This window comes from Hippoglossus stenolepis, chromosome 17, assembly GCF_022539355.2.
Source record: "Hippoglossus stenolepis isolate QCI-W04-F060 chromosome 17, HSTE1.2, whole genome shotgun sequence".
In the NCBI taxonomy this organism is placed as follows: Eukaryota; Metazoa; Chordata; class Actinopteri; order Pleuronectiformes; family Pleuronectidae; genus Hippoglossus; species Hippoglossus stenolepis.
The window spans coordinates 21,291,196-21,309,914 of NC_061499.1; the positions used below are offsets into that span (position 1 = coordinate 21,291,196).

Sequence of the window (18,719 nt, forward strand, 5' to 3'; positions counted from 1 at the left end):
CTAGTCTAATCTCTTGGCAGATTGTTCCAAAGGGGCCCTCACGGCAAACATTCTATCTTCTTTGGTTTTCAGCCTTAACTTTGGAATGGGTAGCAATGCTTTACCAGAGGATCTCAGGCTGCGTCCTGTCTCGTAGCGAGATAAAAGGTCAGAGATGGGGCGGCGTATAGCTCACGTGGTACAGCTGCCGCCCCATCACCCGTAGCGATCCGGGTTCGAGTCCGACCCGCGGCCCTGTGCTGTATGTCTTCCCCCACCCTCTGTCTGCCCCCCTTCACAGCTTACTCTCTCTCTCTGTCCTCTCGAATATATATATATTAAAAAGTCTGAGATATAGGGAAGGGCCAGCCCATGTCTGGTTACATTTTTGGGATAGTGTCAAAAGCCGAGCGCCAGCATTCTGGACTAATGGTAGATGGTGGATTGATTTGATTGATAAAGGGAGTTACAGTAGTCGAGGCGAGAGGAAATGAGGGCGTGAATTATTTTTCCAGGTCTGTGTGAGAGATAAAAGCGTGAGAGACTTGCACAAATTTAACTTTGTGCAAGTGCTCCATGTCATTACTGGGTGATATGCTCATCTTGAATGTTGCTTATAATTGTATTTCTGTATTAGTAAGGGATAAACTATAGTTAAAAATTAAACATAAGTAGCTTTTGGTGCAATGGTTGTAGCGAATGATGGCAACATGCATGATCAATAAAAACAAGGATCAGAACATAGTTTTAACATATTAATCTTAGGGTCCACATACTAGCTTTCCCAGATTTTTCAAAAGCATCTCACAGTCACCCTATAAATATATTATATTGTATTTCACAGCTAAATCCCTAAAAAGCCTCATTAAAAGTAGAATCGTTGAGAGTATGAGCCTTGTAGATAAATGGTGAGATGATGTTAATATGGTGGCGAGGCAGCAAAATGGACAGGAACGAGAAAGAGACTGGCAGTGAATCTGCAATGACCACCATAAATCACCTAATTATGAACACGCATGGTTTAAGTAGCAACATCAGTCACAGCACGGCCTGCTTTTGTGCCATCTATCTGCCACATTTTCATCTTCTATTTGTCATCCTGCCTGTGCATTTGCAGAAATTATTGATGTCCCCAACTGGGACTCTCATCCCTCTTCCAGTACACAGTCAGTGCTTTTGTTCCTTATGCTCTTCGAAGTTTAGCACTCCTGGCAACTTCACAAAAAAAATTACAAAAAATAAACGCACACATCCTCATTTTCCACCAACCTAGATATAATGCTTTGAGGCTCAAACAGCTAGGGTAGGAACAGTCATATGTGTGCACTCTACTTCTGTATTGATCAGTAGAAGAAAAAAAATGCTTTATAGACCTTCAAGCAGATATGCAGGGGTTTAATCATCTCATGCAAGTCGGGACTCAAGGCACACTAAGGGAGAACAAGAGGCCAAGACCATGACAGATGGAGGTGGAAACAGGTGATTTGTTTGTGTGGCTGGATGGGCTGAGATGCCTTCCAAAGCAACGCCAGGATTTACTCCAGTATTGAACTACAAGGGCCTGGGTGTCTGTACAGTATATGTGCTAAAACTAATCTCAGTAACTCCTATTGCGCCCACATCCCACGTCTTCAAGTGTCTATTAGTGCGTTCACTGCACCTAGTAACCTCAGCAAAAGAAGAGGCAAGAAAATACAACACGGAGACGGCCTGGGCATCTCGCCAAGACCTTTTCTGCAAATTTGCAAATGCAATAACACAACGCTAACCACCTGTAATGTTTCTAATCGGAAAGAAGCTAACTTCCACCTCAGTTACATGAGAGCTGCCCTACATAGTGCAAATGTTATTGTAACTGGTTTCTCTTACATTTGTGTGTTGTGTATATTGTCGTTGGCAAAGTAGGAATAAGCATATTTGTGTGGTTGGTGATTGTTTCTCAGCCATGATGTTGGTAAAGCTCAGTCAGACACTGCCGCTGACGGGTGGTTCAGAAACAGGAGCATTGGATTCATTCAAACTGCATCAAAATCTATAAGTGCAGCCAGGGGAGCACGATTTTTGTTTCTATTATCTGTACTACTGTCAGATCAAAATGACAAAGTTTTAGCAAGTATGACAAAATTTTACTTTGTAAATGTTCCCTACTGCACCTTTAAACTAATCGTTGATCTAAATAATATTCCATTTTCTATGGATTGACAGATCAGTGTTTTTGTCTCTTCTTTAGTGGAGAACCTGGGCTTTTGAGCTGTTTCTTGTATATGTTGCAAAGAAGAAGCTGATGTTTATTGGAACCAGAACATTTCTCGAATGTGCACGTAACAACAAACAGCAACACTCAGACAGGCTTGCTTCAGTGCCTGTTAACCTTTTCTCAGGCAAAGGTGGAGGCTGAGCAAACACTAATCATTACGTTTCAGAAATGCCTCTTGAAAACAACGTTACATTATCAAACAATCATAAAAATTGCATTTTTCCTCCTTGTTAAAACAGTATTATCGAGAAATTTAATACGTAAAGATGAAGGAGCTTTCTGTCTTCAAGTGTTTTTGAGTGTTACTCTGTGCAACCACTTGATATTTACAAGTTTACTCTATTGAATATGACAAAAATGCTGTGAGCCACAGAATGTGCCCAGTTTGCTCCTGCACTGTTGTGTTTTGATGTGTTTTCCCTGAGACACTCAGCAGAGTGGCAGGAGGCCACACAGCTTAAAGCTTGTCTGTGTACCCGACTACCTCCACTCACTGTTTGCTGTCTAAAATGGACCTTTAAACTTCTTCATCTGTCCGATAAAGCATGTTAACAACGTTGAAGCTGCTCCATATCAGCAGCAGAGAGACTTTCTTGTGGTTGGATGCAGGCAGACTTGCAGTCCTGGTTGGGGAGATAACCCCAGTAGCCCCTTGTGCTTTGGTCACTGTGTCCCCCCCATCTATCAGGTCTCCCTGCGGTGACACTCCCTCTGTGCTACAGGCAGAGGGAACATGCTCAGATTAGAGCTTCCTCGGGGGGAAACTTTGTCTGTTTAGTGTCACACTTGGTCCCTATGAGATAAGTTTTCTAATTAACCCGCATGGCAGCAATGCACCTGAGATGCAGTGAGAATAAACAGACTATCTGCTGCTCCTTTTCACCTGCCACATACAGCAGGTTCCCCTCTCAACTCTCCACACAACTCTGCTGTAAGGGAACTTTACCGACTCTTTATTTGGACTGTCCAAACTCTGTGCTAACAGTCAATAAGTGTCACTTGATTCTTGTTGAATCTGTATACATCAGTAACTTCAACACGTACCTGAGCAACACCAGCATATAATTTCACTTTTCTTCCTGGGGTGCAATTAATGATGAAGGATAAAGTTTGTTCTTTCAGCGGCACAAACTCTTCCTAAATCTGATTGGATGAGCAAACTACTTGTTGAGCTGCCATTAGTTCATACTATTTCTGAATTGTTTCTCCCAAGCTATCCATGAAAATCAGGCTAGTGACCATTGGTTTTCATTGTGGGATAAAATGATTCCACTACATTTCTTACAAAGCATTTGGACTGCTAAACTCACTATACATAGTCAGTAGTGATTGATTTTGGACAGAGCCCCAGACACATCTGAAGGATAATAAAAGCAAACAGGATGCGCCAGACCACAGTGACGTGTCGGAATAGGCTATTGAATACTGAACAAAATTCAGTTTTTACTAAATTTGCTATAAGTTTTCACATTGTGGGTCATTTATGTAGACTGATGAGAGAAAATGGCAATTTCACGTAATTTATTACTGATTGCTTTTCATGGCTGTTACATGAAAATATTAATGAAACTGTTTTTTGGATTGTTTTTTTTTAGAAACTAAACACTCCAGCTGTTTTGAAAGCCCCAAAAGAGAGGAAGCCCAGCAAGAAGGAGGGAGGAACCCCAGGGAAGTCATCCAGCCTGCCAGCAATCCTCTACAGGTGAACACACAGCGTCCAGAGGCATGCTAGGGCATAGGCAGATTTAACCATGATGATTAAATAATAAAGTGATGACAGTGAAACCAGGGTGCACTTGTTTAATGTGCTGGCTTTTGTAGAATATCATGAAATGCCTGGGGCAGAAACAACATGCTTCATTGCACATGTCCATCATTGGGCCTCATCCTCAAAACATTCTTCAATTCAAAAATGTCCTAAAAACCCGAAGAAAAAAATTAAGATTCTGACCTTCACCAACACAATCCATGCACACTCAAGAGCAAACGTACACACATCTGAGTGCAGAAATATTTGTGCAAAAATAACTGGTATTGTGTAATATAGGATTTAAATAACAATAATATAATATATAGTAATTATGAAAACTATAATTATTTTCATTACAAATTTCATTTAGTAATACTTCATTACAAATCAATTATATTGTTTGGGAATCATGAGATCTAATATCAATGATTGCATGATCCTATTTACGAGCCCAAAGTCGGCCTGTTTCTGCACATTAGGCCTACTCACACATCTCTGCTCAAAGATACTGCCAATCATGGCGTCTTCTATTGTTGTGATCCTCAACTGATGGCGCACCAGACAGTGCTGTCTGTCCAGTAATGATTGTTGAGTCCGGCTCTCCACCACTTTAGATTTTCCTCCGGACCTTTTTTAATTCTTTCGCCCACAGCCTTGCAGTCTCATGCCCTTTCATAGAGACTAGTGGGCGTTCCCGTATGCTAATTAGGAACAACTAGCACTCATTTTGATTTAATGAGGACAATAAGATTCATCATTGAATACAGGTGAGAGCAAATCTGTGGTTTAAGAACGCCCTAAATCTGATGTTTCTCAGGAACTACTTGAAGAGAAACTCATAAGTGAATGTGTGAGTTTGTGTGAGTTTGTGTTTTTGTATTTAGTAAGACAAAAACATACTTTCTCAGATGCACATTTTATGATTAAATGATGGATTGTACCTCAGCATCTGATCTGATGTGCTCCTGCAGCTGTGGCATCTGTAAGAAGAACCAGGACCAACATCTGCTGGTGCTGTGTGACACCTGTAAGCTTTACTACCACCTGGGCTGCCTGGAGCCACCACTTACACGCATGCCCAAGAAGACCAAGAACAGCTACTGGTGAGACATTGAAACACACTATGCACAGATTTGAATCAAGGAATCCACAGGAAATAACACGGCCTTTACATTATGTGAGCTTAAAATCTGAATTGAAAATTCTGTAGAGTAAATTGTCATTAGCTGAGAAGTTTCAACGCATTAAAGTGTTCTTAGCTCTGTACAGACCAGAAAACCACTCTAAGCTTGAGGTAACAGCGGCATAAACCAGACTGCTCTAAGAAGCCATTTGTGAAGGTTACGATTCCACAGAAGCAACATTTGCATATTAATGTGGTGCTCCGGGAGGCAGAGGATGTCATGATTGAACATGACAGTGAAAACGACACAGTGAATATCAGAGGAACAGGGCAGGTAGAGGCAGGGCCACTGTATGTAAGCTGTGGTTTTTTTTACACAAAAGCTTTAACACAACATACTAATTAAAGGACAAAAAGCAATAGATATACAGTTCACACCATATATATTTTAGACAGTTAAACACTTTGTTCTTCAGACTTATTTTCACTAAATTCAGTTTGAAATGAAATAATAGATAATACTTTAAAGTGACAAGTGTCAGCTTTCATTTGAGAAGGTTTACATCAATATAGGAAGAACGTTCCTCAGTTTATAAGTTCAAAGGTAGTCTCACACATAATGAAAATCATCATATTTCATACTTGGTGTAAAATTCCTCTGCGTTCAGTAAGGTCTTGTCCCTATTCACTCCTCAGCCCTACCACTTGGCCCTACCCCTTAGTTTTGTGCGTGGCCGTGAAGGGGTAGAGTTGTCCCGTTTCTCTATGTGATGTAGGGGTAGTGGCCATGTAGCCCTTCAAACAACCCTTAAACCGTAGTGTATTCAGGACCCCCCTTGGAAACGAAGGGATGGAAGGAAACACCTTATATACTACTATAATACTTTACGAACAAACAAAGCGAATCAAGAGGGCCACTGCTGCAGGTAAAATGCTCAGAAATCTAAGTATGAAATCTTGCGAAACAACCACACATTTTTTTTAAACCCTGCTGAATATCTTATTTTAATCCAGTAGCAATGGAAATGTCATTGAATCGCTCTGACAAAGGTCACAGAAAAAACGCAATTCACGCTGTCAAAACGAGCATGTAAACAGTCTGAGTGAGAGTAACGTCTGTAACTCCCGTGTCCCGTATGTGAATAAAAAAATTAAAATACTCCTCCAATCATGTTATAACGTTTTTAATACTGGGCAGAAGTTTCTATGGACAGGATAACATTACAGTGAAATAACTGAAGTAAATACACTGACTGACTGTGTATTGATCAATAGATCAATCGCTCACATCTGTCCTGCAGTTGTCACATGTGTCAGTATGATAATGTTGGTTGATATTGGTTGTTAATATGATAACGTTAGTTGATATTGTTTGTCACTGTCATAACGTCGGTCGGCTGCTGATGATGTAGCGAGTGATGGCCTTATTATTAGGGGAAGATTAACTCGCCCTCTCCCCTGTGGCTCTGTTTGGAGGGGGACACTCCCAGCGAAGGGCACTTCATATCTAGGGGTAGGGCCAAGGGAGAGGAATTGGGACAGGGCCTAACTGTCTAAAGTCATCAGTCATCAGCAGACACATACCTGGTGATTCTCTCAGTTTCACTTCAGCCTTCTTCAGTTCTAGCGGCCTCTTGTATTGATGTGAAAATAAAAAAAAGAATTCTTCTGACAGTTCGAGTCACAGAGCACTTTCATTACGTGAGTGTGAACCGGGTTTGATTCTCATTCTCCATCAGATTTGAGCCGTAATATATCGTGACGTTAGAGTTTGTTTATTCATATTAATCCTGACATTTGAGGCCAGGCAGTGGCAGTAGGATTATCAAGTGATGGATGCGGAGATGGGAGAAATGTTAGAGGCTCTACTCTCGATTACAGTTCCTTATCTAGAGAGGAGATTTGGTGATGAAAGAGGAAGAAGCATTTCCTCTTGCTCTTGTAAATTGAAGAAATGCAGAGATCACTCTGCAGTTACATGTCAGGATGTGTTTGTGAGTGTGTAGCGCAGTTTGTTTGTGCATGGACGAAGTCACTTGCATTCAGAAGAAAATGAGCACAAAGCTCTTTTCATTTATTAGAAACAATTGTAAATAATAGATGTGTGGATGCCAGAATAATAATTAATTATAGAATTGAGACTGTGGCGTTATGTCACACAAACAGAGGAGGCAGAAACTTGTTGTAAGGCAATGCTCATTCCCGGGTCTCACTTTGACTTGATGCAGTAAATATCAGTATTATCTGGTTGTGTATGGGCAAGGACCTCCGATAAGGTTTGTTTATAGTTTCCAAAGGGTAAAACAAATCCAGGAGGTGAGGATGTTTATCTCCATTTCTCTTCACCTTGTGGATGAAAGGTGATGGGATGTGTGATCCATCGTTGGCACTAAATCACAATGACGACTCCCATCTCCTCTCAAAATATACTACAGTTTCCGAAAAGGTTTCAGGATTTGACCTTAGGACTTAAACTAGAACTTTAACTTCAAGTACCCTTATAATGCGGTGTACTCCAACTCTCCTCCAATAAATTCTACCTGGAGGAAGTTTATAAACTTTTTTAAGAAAGATTCCACTTTACTTTATGATTTGTGAGTATTAATCTGTTGATCTTAATTTATATACACTTTGTATTAAGGCTATTACAAATGGACTTAAAGGACTTAACAGTTAACCCAGGTTTAGTTCCTGGTACTGTTAGTCCACTAGAAATCCTTATTCTTCACTGACAGCAACAACATCACTGTTCCTCGTCCTCATCAGTTTGTCATTAAGAAGAGAAATCCCTGCTCCTACATTTCACTACTGCTGCTCCTCATTCTTAGTATTTTCTGTAACAAAGCAACCTTCTGCAGAGTAGACAATCTGCTTCCCCTTTACACTGGCATGCACATGACAGTGTATGTGAAACTGTATGTTTCTGAATGGTCAGCGCTTATTCTCGATAGGAGGCCTAAGGGGATAGTTCACTGAAAAATTTAAATTCACTCATTATCTACTCACCACTATACCAATGGAGGCTGCATAGCTGTTTACCCCTGACACTCCAACAGTGTTTTGTGGACTCAAACTCTTCACCCCCCACTCCATCGGCATAGTGGTGAGTAGATAATGAGTGAATTTTCATTTTTGGTTGAACTATCCCTTTAAGTGCTTGTCTGGATGAAGCTTGCTTTCATTTTAATTATCCCAGGTTTACTGAAGTGTTTCCCCTAAATAATCTAGACTGTGGCAGCCTACCATATTTTAATTCGTCCCGCCAGAGTTTCATAATGAACCAAAACATTTATACACTTCTCATAATAACAGATAATAATAATAATAACAGTGTGTGCAGCAAGTGTAGTAAGTGTGCAGCACTCTTTGCTGTTCTGCCACTGCATGCTCACGCTACCGGATACTTGTGTTATGGTCCATAAGGTTTTTAATGTCCAGGCAGACAGTCAGACCTCATATTTTCAGCTGCAGTTATGACATGAATTGCAGTTCTCTCTTTCACGCGAGAACTTATCTTTCACTCTTTAGTCTGTGTACCTTTCACTGGGAATCTGTAGTGTGTGAGGGTGACCTTCAACTGCATGCATGTGCATCCCCATTACCATAATAGATTGAATTAATACAGTGGGAAACGCTGGCCTGACATCGACAGTCATAGCACCATGCAACAAACATGGTATAATTGACAGGGCAGTGTTTCTTTTACTGTGTGCTCCTGCTGTATATCAACCAGTGCATGTGTTTATTATACATTATCACGGATGGAAGGATTGATTACGATTTTTGCTTTGCATACCTCTTATTTAAATACATTATCTCGGTGTAAATAAAAAAAAATGTATATGTCTATTACATTTCTATCAAAGAATGAAAACAGAAATTTGATAACACTGTACCGTCTTTGTCGTCAGCTCATCTTAGCACAAAGACCAGAAGCCGAGGGAATTTGTTGTATCCCTATAAATATCCCTAATACACGTCTTGGATTGCTCTATAACACTATCAGAGGACAGTGTTAAGTATTTACAAGAACATTTTACGACATTAGCTGCTCCCTTCCTTCCCCTCAGGCAATGCTCCGAGTGTGACCAGGCCAGCAGTGATGAGGCCGATATTGCCATGGAGACGCTACCTGATGGCACCAAGAGGTCCAGGAGACAGATCAGAGGACCAATCAAATTCATCCCACAGGAGATGTCGCCAGAGCCCAAGAAACAACAAGTGAGAAATGTTAAATGTGATCAGCAGAAACAAATTTTCTTCAAGAAAACCTGTTGTTTTTTTGACTAAAAAGTTATGCATGCAAGTTAGCATCCTCTAATCTAATCAGAGTTTTACTGATGAAACTGTTTTCTAACTTATCGATATTTATTGATTTCCAATAATTAACTTGAGTTCTCATTAGTCTCAGTCTTTTCTTAAGGTTATCACAAAGATGCACAAGGTGGTAGTTGTTCCCCAGAGCTCAAAATCAACATTTGTAAGCTTTTGTTGCAGAAGGCAGTGTGGCGGCATACAAAAGTCAGTAACGCACAAACTCTCAAACTAAACAAAATCTCGAAAACTTGGGTGTTATCTTTTGAGGGAGGGTCGGCGGTCAGACGATTTTATATAATCAATCTCTAGGGCGTCCACAGTCTACTTTTCTTTGTGTAAATGGAGACATTTACACTCAGTCTGCCCCAATAATGTGGACCCACGCTGCGTTCACACACCAAATACTAGATCCGTTGTTCCCAGACAAGGGGTCAAGGGGGTCGCAAAGGAGGGAGCTGTTGCAAAAATCAAATCAATCAAATTAAATTCAGAAATGGCATATTTCAGCCAAATTTGTTTTAAGCTAAAAAGATAAAATATATAGTTACATTTGAAATAAAATACGAAAAATGTAATCAGCCTATCAATTTTCTTGATCCCCCTGAGATCACGACTTGAGATGGGCGGTCAGTGGTTGCATGTCTGTGGCACTGTGAGCTGGACTAGGTATCTGCTTGGATCTGCAAAATGTGCTCATGTCTCCATCATAGTCCCATTCTTGTTTGACATATTGAATAACTATTCAAATACAGTGAGTGGAAACATCCCCCCAAAAAATGAAAAAAAAATGATGCTGGGACTCATATTACCTTTTATTTACTGAAATTTACAAAGTATCTTATATTCAATGATGTAGTTTTTCTGTGTCATTTATCTGCAGAATTGCATTTATTGATATGACTTTCTGTTATCATAGCATAGGCATAAGTTTTCAGCATCAGTGACAGATAATCACGTGATTTTGAAAGTCATCCAGACTACGACTGTGTCCATGTGGCCATAAATCCTCTGTTAGTTTCCACGTGACTTTTTCCATTGTCCATAAAAGAGCGACAGCGTGAGGACTGTGTTGGCTGGTGGTGTAATGTTTGTTGTCAGCTGTGAGAGGGAACAGAACCCTCTTTCCACCCCTCACTGGCTCTCACTTATCTCTACCGACCATACTCTGATCTTGTGATACTGAGCTGCCTCCTCGCTCCCTCAAGAAAAACCCTCCAGATTGATATCCGACAGCCTGCTGTTGAGGAGGGGGTTGGTACGAGGGGGGGTGGGGGTTGTCTGTCACTTCTCTTTTGTTTTTCCACTGTCAGTGTGTGACCCGGTGCCACTCACCTGGGATTTGAGGGAACTTTTCTCTTGTAACTGAATGCTCACAGTGGCGTGAGAGCCACTGAAGCTGCTCCAGTCTACAGTCTCTTGTTACAAATAGAGAAATTAACAAAGAGAAGGAGGAGTGTCCGAGACATTTCTCCACACTCTGCACTCTCTGTCTCAGAGGGTAATATAGTGTAGTGTTGGAGCACAGTGGCAGTCTGGGTTAATTTGTTTTTCTGTTCAGGTTTAGAAACCTGCGTCCAGACATGTGCTGAGGACTGCTGGAGCTCTCAGGGATTAGGCAGCTTCTTTTTTTTTTTTTATGGAGCCACAGCCACTCGGGCGAAGTACTTCAGTGCAGCATTTATCTTCAAATGCAAGGCGTGCAATGGCAGCTGCTAAAAGGGCCCTGCTTTGCATGTTTAATGCTTTTACCAGGGCACCCAAGCGCTGGCACTTCTCTAAAGCCATGTTTCAATTTATCAGGACTGGCTAATCGACCTCCTGCTGGCCTCCGAGGCTGCCGTGTGTGTGTCTGTGTGAGTCAGGCAGTTCATATGTCCGATAGGACTGTGTGCGTGTATGCGTGTGAACACACATGCATATCCTGGCTAAAAAGACTAATATGGCCCCAGTGCTAACTTAACAAGTCTGACTGTTACTCATTGCCTGTAGTGAGTACTGCCTACTGGAGTAAAACCTGTAAAGTCAACCTGCGAGCTGGATTTTATTTTTGCATGTTGTGTGCGTACTGTCGCAGCTGTAAAATTAATGCACCATGAGTCTGTCAGATTTTACGCAGCCCTGCTAGTTTAAGTCCAACTCACTAATGCTCCTTGTGCTTAAATCCATCAGTGCACTAGTAAAGTGACGGCTGTGAAGAGATAATTCTGAATATGAAAGAAGTTAAACAATCAAAATATGTCCAAAGAAAATTGTCAGTTTCGGGTTTCAATAATACACATGAATTGTGTTTACCATCGACCCTGTGTGCAGACACGAATGTGCGTCTTACTGTCAGTGATACATGATGCATCACTGAATGAAAACATTAAGGTGAAGATTTCATAGAGCAGATGAAGCTTTATTTGATTATTTTTTGATTATTACTTGAAATAACAGGAAACATCATTTCAAAAATGTTTGCTTGCAATCTTAGTTTTGACGGAGACAGATTTCTTTGTGCTGTAAATGTATTAATGAAAACACATTTTTACAGCTGATTTGTTTTCACTAAGACTGAGTGACATTTCACGTCAAAGTTTTTTCATCCCACAAACAATTAAAATATTTCACCGCTTGATTATATTGGACAATTTTCAACCGCTTCTGTCTATTGGTCTTTGACTTTGTTTTACTGTTTGGGTCCAAGTGATGCAACGCCACACATAGAACCAACACGATTTAGGATTCCTATTGATCAATATCGGTCACTGATAAACATTCCCTGAGAAATCAGGGTATGTGTGAGGGCGAGGGAGTGGGTGGTAGTTCAAGAAATGAAAATAAAATAAAAAAAGCAGTGCACACATTGACGATACCGTTGAAGATATTAAGAAAGCTTTTGGTGATGAGAGCCGATGTCGGTATCAATGTGCATTAAACGAAAAATACGTGATCTCACATGATGGTTAGATCCTGCCTCCGCCTGCCGCACCACCCCTTGTCTGAATACTCCCTAGATATATACAGTGGGGCAAAAAAGTATTTAGTCAGCCACCAATTGTGCAAGTTCTCCCACTTAAAAAGATGAGAGAGGCCTGTAATTTTCATCATAGGTACACCTCAACTATGAGAGACAAAATGAGGAAAAGAAATCCAGGAAATCACATTGTAGGATTTTTAAAGAATTTATTTGCAAATTATGGTGGAAAATAAGTATTTGGTCAATAACAAAAGTTCATCTCAATACTTTGTTATATACCCTTTGTTGGCAATGACAGAGGTCAAACGTTTTCTGTAAGTCTTCACAAGCTTTTCACACACTGTTGCTGGTATTTTGGCCCATTCCTCCATGCAGATCTCCTCTAGAGCAGTGATGTTTTGGGGCTGTCGCTGGGCAACACGGACTTTCAACTCCCTCCACAGATTTTCTATGGGGTTGAGATCTGGAGACTGGCTAGGCCACTCCAGGACCTTGAAATGCTTCTTACGAAGCCACTCCTTCGTTGCCCGGGCGGTGTGTTTGGGATCATTGTCATGCTGAAAGACCCAGCCACGTTTCATCTTCAATGCCCTTGCTGATGGAAGGAGGTTTTCACTCAAAATCTCACGATACATGGCCCCATTCATTCTTTCCTTTACACGGATCAGTCGTCCTGGTCCCCTTGCAGAAAAACAGCCCCAAAGCATGATGTTTCCACCCCCATGCTTCACAGTAGGTATGGTGTTCTTTGGATGCAACTCGGCATTCTTTCTCCTCCAAACACGACGAGTTGAGTTTTTACCAAAAGTTCTATTTTGGTTTCATCTGACCATATGACATTCTCCCAATCCTCTTCTGGATCATCCAAATGCTCTCTAGCAAACTTCAGACGGGCCTGGACATGTACTGGCTTAAGCAGGGGACACGTCTGGCACTGCAGGATTTGAGTCCCTGGCGGCGTAGTGTGTTACTGATGGTAGCCTTTGTTACTTTGGTCCCAGCTCTCTGCAGGTCATTCACTAGGTCCCCCCGTGTGGTTCTGGGATTGTTGTTCACCGTTCTTGTGATCATTTTGACCCCACGGGGTGAGATCTTGCGTGGAGCCCCAGATCGAGGGAGATTATCAGTGGTCTTGTATGTCTTCCATTTTCTAATAATTGCTCCCACAGTTGATTTCTTCACACCAAGCTGCTTACCTATTGCAGATTCAGTCTTCCCAGCCTGGTGCAGGTCTACAATTTAGTTTCTGGTGTCCTTTGACAGCTCTTTTTGGCCATAGTGGAGGTTGGATTGTGACTGTTTGAGGTTGTGGACAGGTGTCTTTTATACTGATAACGAGTTCAAACAGGTGCCATTAATACAGGTAAGGAGTGGAGGACAGAGGAGCCTCTTGAAGAAGTTACAGGTCTGTGAGAGCCACACATCTTGCTTGTTTGTAGGTGACCAAATACTTATTTTACCGAGGAATTTACCAATTAATTCATTAAAAATCCTACAATGTGATTTTAAGTGGGAGAACTTGCACAATTGGTGGCTGACTAAATACTTTTTTGCCCCACTGTATGTTGTGAATGCGTCTGAGCCGAGAATCTCCCGCTGCGTTGTTCATGTGTGAGGGACAACCGGCAAAGAAAGTCTAGACGTGGGATGCATGTAGCCACATTGTTTTTGTTATGTGAACGCAAATGCATCCTGGGGGCAATCTTTCACATTTATTGCCCATTTATCGACTCAGCCCCTCCTGGCTCCTCTGTCTGTCTCTCTCTCTCTCTCTCTCTCTCTCTCTCTCACACACACACACACACACACACACACACACACACACACACACACACACACACACACACACACACACACACACACACACACACACACACACACACACACACACACACACACACACACACACACACACACACACACACACACACACACACACACACACACACGTGTGAACGGGACCTTTGTGACAACGAACATGGGGGCAGCCGCTCCATTTACAGCAGTTACTGTACCTTCTGTGGAGGGTAAACAATGAGGGTCACAAAATCTATAGTTTTGATATAAATTATTTAGAATTGGGGAAAAAAACACAAATGGGCAAACCTAAGAATCCACATGAGGAGTTCAGTCATCTTTCCTTCTTTATATATTCAATATTAGTGTCCATGACTTGATCCAGGTCAGAATTTGTGGGAGGATTGAAAAATTGTTGTTCCAAACATGAGTGTAACAATTGTTTAAAATCATAGACACAATGTAAATGCTACCATAACTGCCTTCAGTAAACATAAGGGGGAGTTGTGTCACAGCTTTTTTATCCACCTCATCTTTTAGTATTTTTTTTTAATTGCCAAATAATTCTAATGATTTCAGCTGCAGTTAAATGGTTCTTAAAAAGAATAATATGCAGAAAAGTAGAAATGAGTGAATCCCCTTCAAGACTGGATTGATGCAAGGATATTGCCATTTTGTAACGCGTATGAAAATTAGAGGGAATTTAAGATAGAATTTAGGGTTCGAGAGCTAAGTTAAGGTGGAAATGAAATGCTCCCGCTAATGGGACCTGTTTTGCTGCTGCAGCAGTCCACCTCAGTGCTCGCATCAAAACCTCCCATATGAACATATGCCATTAATCATTTAGAAATTAGGAGAATTAAGTTAATATATCTAGTTACTGCCGCTTCCTATGCTCTGTTAATTTCTCTAATCCTGTGTGAAATGATTCATGCTTGTTAAAGATGCACTGATGTACTTAATTAAAAGATTGATTTTGCCTGGTACTCATAAACTGCCTGCAGTTTTAATTTCCTCACCTGAGCAGAGCCTGAGATTAGCTGTGCAGTGTGGCTGAGCGTCATTCAGCTGAGCCAGCTCTCACTGGCCTTATAGATTACCTTCACAGACGCCACTTTAAAGCCGAAATTATTAAATAATGTCGTGCCTTTTGTCTGGTGCTGCTTTTGCATGAGATACGGTGAAGGTCTGCGGCTGCCAACTGGCAGCATTCTTACAGTTAGCATTCTTAATGATAAGTGCTCCATCTGGCGAGCAGTGGCGAGCCAAAGGCAACAGATGGAATTGTTTTCACAATCTGTTTAAATATGTTGTCGATTTTTCTAGCCCTTTTAAACCCTCCTTAGCAGCTCCAACACTTGCTTGCTTGCTGAAAGGAGGAGGTGTTTGATTTCTTTTTCCTTTCATGCTCTGTTCTTTGTCCCTCAGACCTGTGCGGTAGATGGTGGCATTGCTAGAAGTTCATCCAGTACTGTTTAGTTTTCACAGAAATAATGAAGTCACATTCTGTGCCACAGCATGAGCAGCAATGCAAGTGATTTGCTGTTAATGCTGCTGAGTGTGGCTGCTTTCATGTGTTCAAATCAAGAGATTAGTGGTTACAACACAGAGGGGCGCTGAATCGATCAGCTCAGCTCCTCACAATCTAGACCACAACATCTTCGCAAGTGTTAAATTGTACAATCGCATTTCATGTGAACACATATATTTACTCCCACTGACTGAGTGGAATGTGCCCCTCCCAATATAAAGGCTTCAGAAGTGGGGGGGCAGTGAAGTCAAGGTTTTTTTTCCTGTAACGGAAGCGAAGAACAAGACCACAGCTGCAGACATTTCATGTCCACGAAATAAACAACGAACGCTCAGTTTGTCAGAATAGGGTGCGTTCATGTGTTCAACGATCATGTTACTCATAGTAGGAAGATGATTGTACAAATATGTTTACTATGAAGGTTTACATTCACTCTTCTGCATTACTACATTTATCAGTGCTTTACCACCCACAACTGCTAGTCGCATAATGTGAACTGTGCCACCCACATGCTTCTCCCTGTGTGTGTGCATTGTAAAAAACAAAGCAAGGATCCACTTTACTCCAAAACCCAAACAGAACCCAAACTGAGAAACAACAGCTGTTAAAGGTCATATTTACAACACAAAAGATGGGGGACATTTATTGCAGAAAAAACATGAACTATCTAACTATTATACAAACCAGTTCACTTACACACCTTGTAGGCCTGCTCATTATCAGGTAGGTTTTGCCCCTAGACAACTGTGGCTTCATGTTTTACGGAGACAGATAAGTGTCTATCACAGAAGTACTTGTTTAAGCCCTGAGCTGTGTCTGCAGAGCTCCATCTCGGCTCATAGTCTCATAAATCATATAGAATGGGGTTGTTGCCTGAGAAACAAAATCCTGGGCAAAAAAAGTTTCTAGAGAAGTCGGTGCAACTTGCAAAGCTTATCACTGTAAGTGCATTGTAATAACCAAAGGCAGCCTAGATCATTATTTTTATCAGCTCAGACCTTTGTCAGCCGCACAGTCAGGGGACACTGTTTACAGAGATTGTGGAGAGTAAATTAAAACTGAAATCACAAAGATGAAAATATTACACCTATGCTCTGATCCTAAGAAGTTGTTTAGCCACAAAGCTGAATGAAAATGTAACTGTGCAGTGCATTATGTTTCTGAACTCTGCTTAAAAGTGAAATGTTTGTGTTTCACAGAGAACCAGAGGACAGAAGAGGAAGAGAGTTCCCATCTGTGAAGACAAAGAAGACAAAACAGAGGTTTATCTCTTTATGCTGCTATTCAAAGACAATGCTGTTGTTGTAGTTTACATGCTACTGACATATTCTGTTCCTCATAAACCAGTTCAGCTCTGATCAGAAACATCGCTCATGTTTAACCCCCTTTACTTTCTCGAGTTATAAAGGTTTGTTTGTCTCAGGCCAATTTATTTCCCCATCATGTTTTTTCTTGTTAAAACTAAGATATCGGTTGATGCATTTCATCAACCCCTGCCAGCTCAGTAAGTTTTTGGTATTTGTCGATATTAAGTCAGAGAAATCACTACAGTGTAAATGCAAAGCAAAAGCTCCAGCACTTTGATCTCCAGTCTTAGAGGTTACACCTTAAAACTGCAAAGCTGCAAATCTAAGTCCATAAATGTCAGTTTAACCCTAATAGTCACTTTGATGAATTGCATTCAGGAATTGTAGTTTCTGTCATTCCCCAGTTTAACATATAATTTCTGTTTACATCCCATTCTCCAACAAGTGCCCATCCAGCTCTCGATTCTAATCAGCCGTGTTTCCATAGGAACCACTGCCACGGGAACGCCGTCAGCGGCAGTCTGCACTGCAGAAGAAACCTAAAGCCGAAGACATGAGAACCGAGTGTACAACCTGCAAAGGACCGGGCGACAACGAAAACCTAGTGAGGTGAGAGAATGTGTGTGCGCGCGTGTGCATGCTTCCGTGTGAGCAGGGAGGTGGGGTTATTTTACATGATGTGTGTGTGTGTGTGTGTATGTGTATCTCATGAGGCAGCCATATCCTCCTGGTGATTAAAGTTCAGTCTTCATTAGGCTCTGGCCGCCTGTGCTGTGCAGAACGAGGGGGCTGAGGGTATCTTCTCCGTAGGCCTCCTATATTGACCTGCCACATACATTTGCACAGTTCATTAAGGCCTAATGAATAGCTCAGTTTATTCTGCTCCTGCCTTGGGATTTCAGGTGTCAGGCATCTAATAAACAGGATTCTTTTCTGATATTGGAATTCTGTGGAGGGCAAAAAAAATCTAGATTACAACAGGCACCCTGTCAGGCCATTGTCATGCGATGAATCTCTTACACAAAGATTCTCTCCATTCTCACCAGACCTCTGACTGAACAGAATTCACAACCCCTTTATGACTTCTGGAATGACTGTGTTGAAACAACTCACCATTTGAGTGCGATACTCTTTCACCATTTTTTCCCATCCTACAGATTGTGTAGTGGCAGTCAGAACAACAGTTAAACAGTTATTTTACTTATTTTACTACGTCATCCGCCACCTTTCTAACCTCTTTTGATGCAAACTCATCACTTCCGCCATCTTTACATGATGTTTTTATAAATCCAGAGTGTTGTACATTCTGCAGAGCTGATTGCATCACTTCAACAGTCCTGCCATGCTAACACCACTGCTATCACTTAAATCACAAATTCAGTCCAACTGCATCGACTTTTTTCAGTGCAAACTAAATCTCCCTTTGGTCAAATCTTTTAACAGTCCAGCAATAGAAATAACATAATTCAAATTTAGTGACTCAGCAGAAAATTAAATTGCCTTCTCTAATAATTGTAGAATCATTTAAGTTGCTTTTTTAAGCAAAAATCAAATATTCTCATTATTGTGTGATGTTTTTTATGCCAAGTGATGGACCAGTTTATCAGAAAACAATCAAGGGATTAATCATATTAATCCTAATTAATTTTGCAGCACTAAATCCCCTCATTTACAGGCAGACTGTTGGTGTCAGATATTT

General features: G+C 41.1%; 1 protein-coding gene across 4 annotated transcripts in view; it reads left to right on the top strand.

Annotated features, from left to right (window-relative positions):
* The window catches only part of phf14 (PHD finger protein 14), a 78,664-nt gene that overhangs the window by 21,836 nt on the left and 38,109 nt on the right, over positions 1 to 18,719 (top strand). For 2 of the 4 annotated variants that reach the window (XM_035182764.2, XM_035182766.2), the window contains exons 12-16: positions 3,832 to 3,938; positions 4,958 to 5,089; positions 9,180 to 9,330; positions 16,913 to 16,975; positions 17,508 to 17,629. In XM_035182764.2, coding sequence (XP_035038655.2) covers positions 3,832 to 3,938; positions 4,958 to 5,089; positions 9,180 to 9,330; positions 16,913 to 16,975; positions 17,508 to 17,629 — 575 coding nt within the window. The remainder of the gene's footprint in view (positions 1 to 3,831; positions 3,939 to 4,957; positions 5,090 to 9,179; positions 9,331 to 16,912; positions 16,976 to 17,507; positions 17,630 to 18,719) is intronic. The other 2 variants (XM_035182768.2, XM_035182765.2) reach the window with 1 other exon arrangement.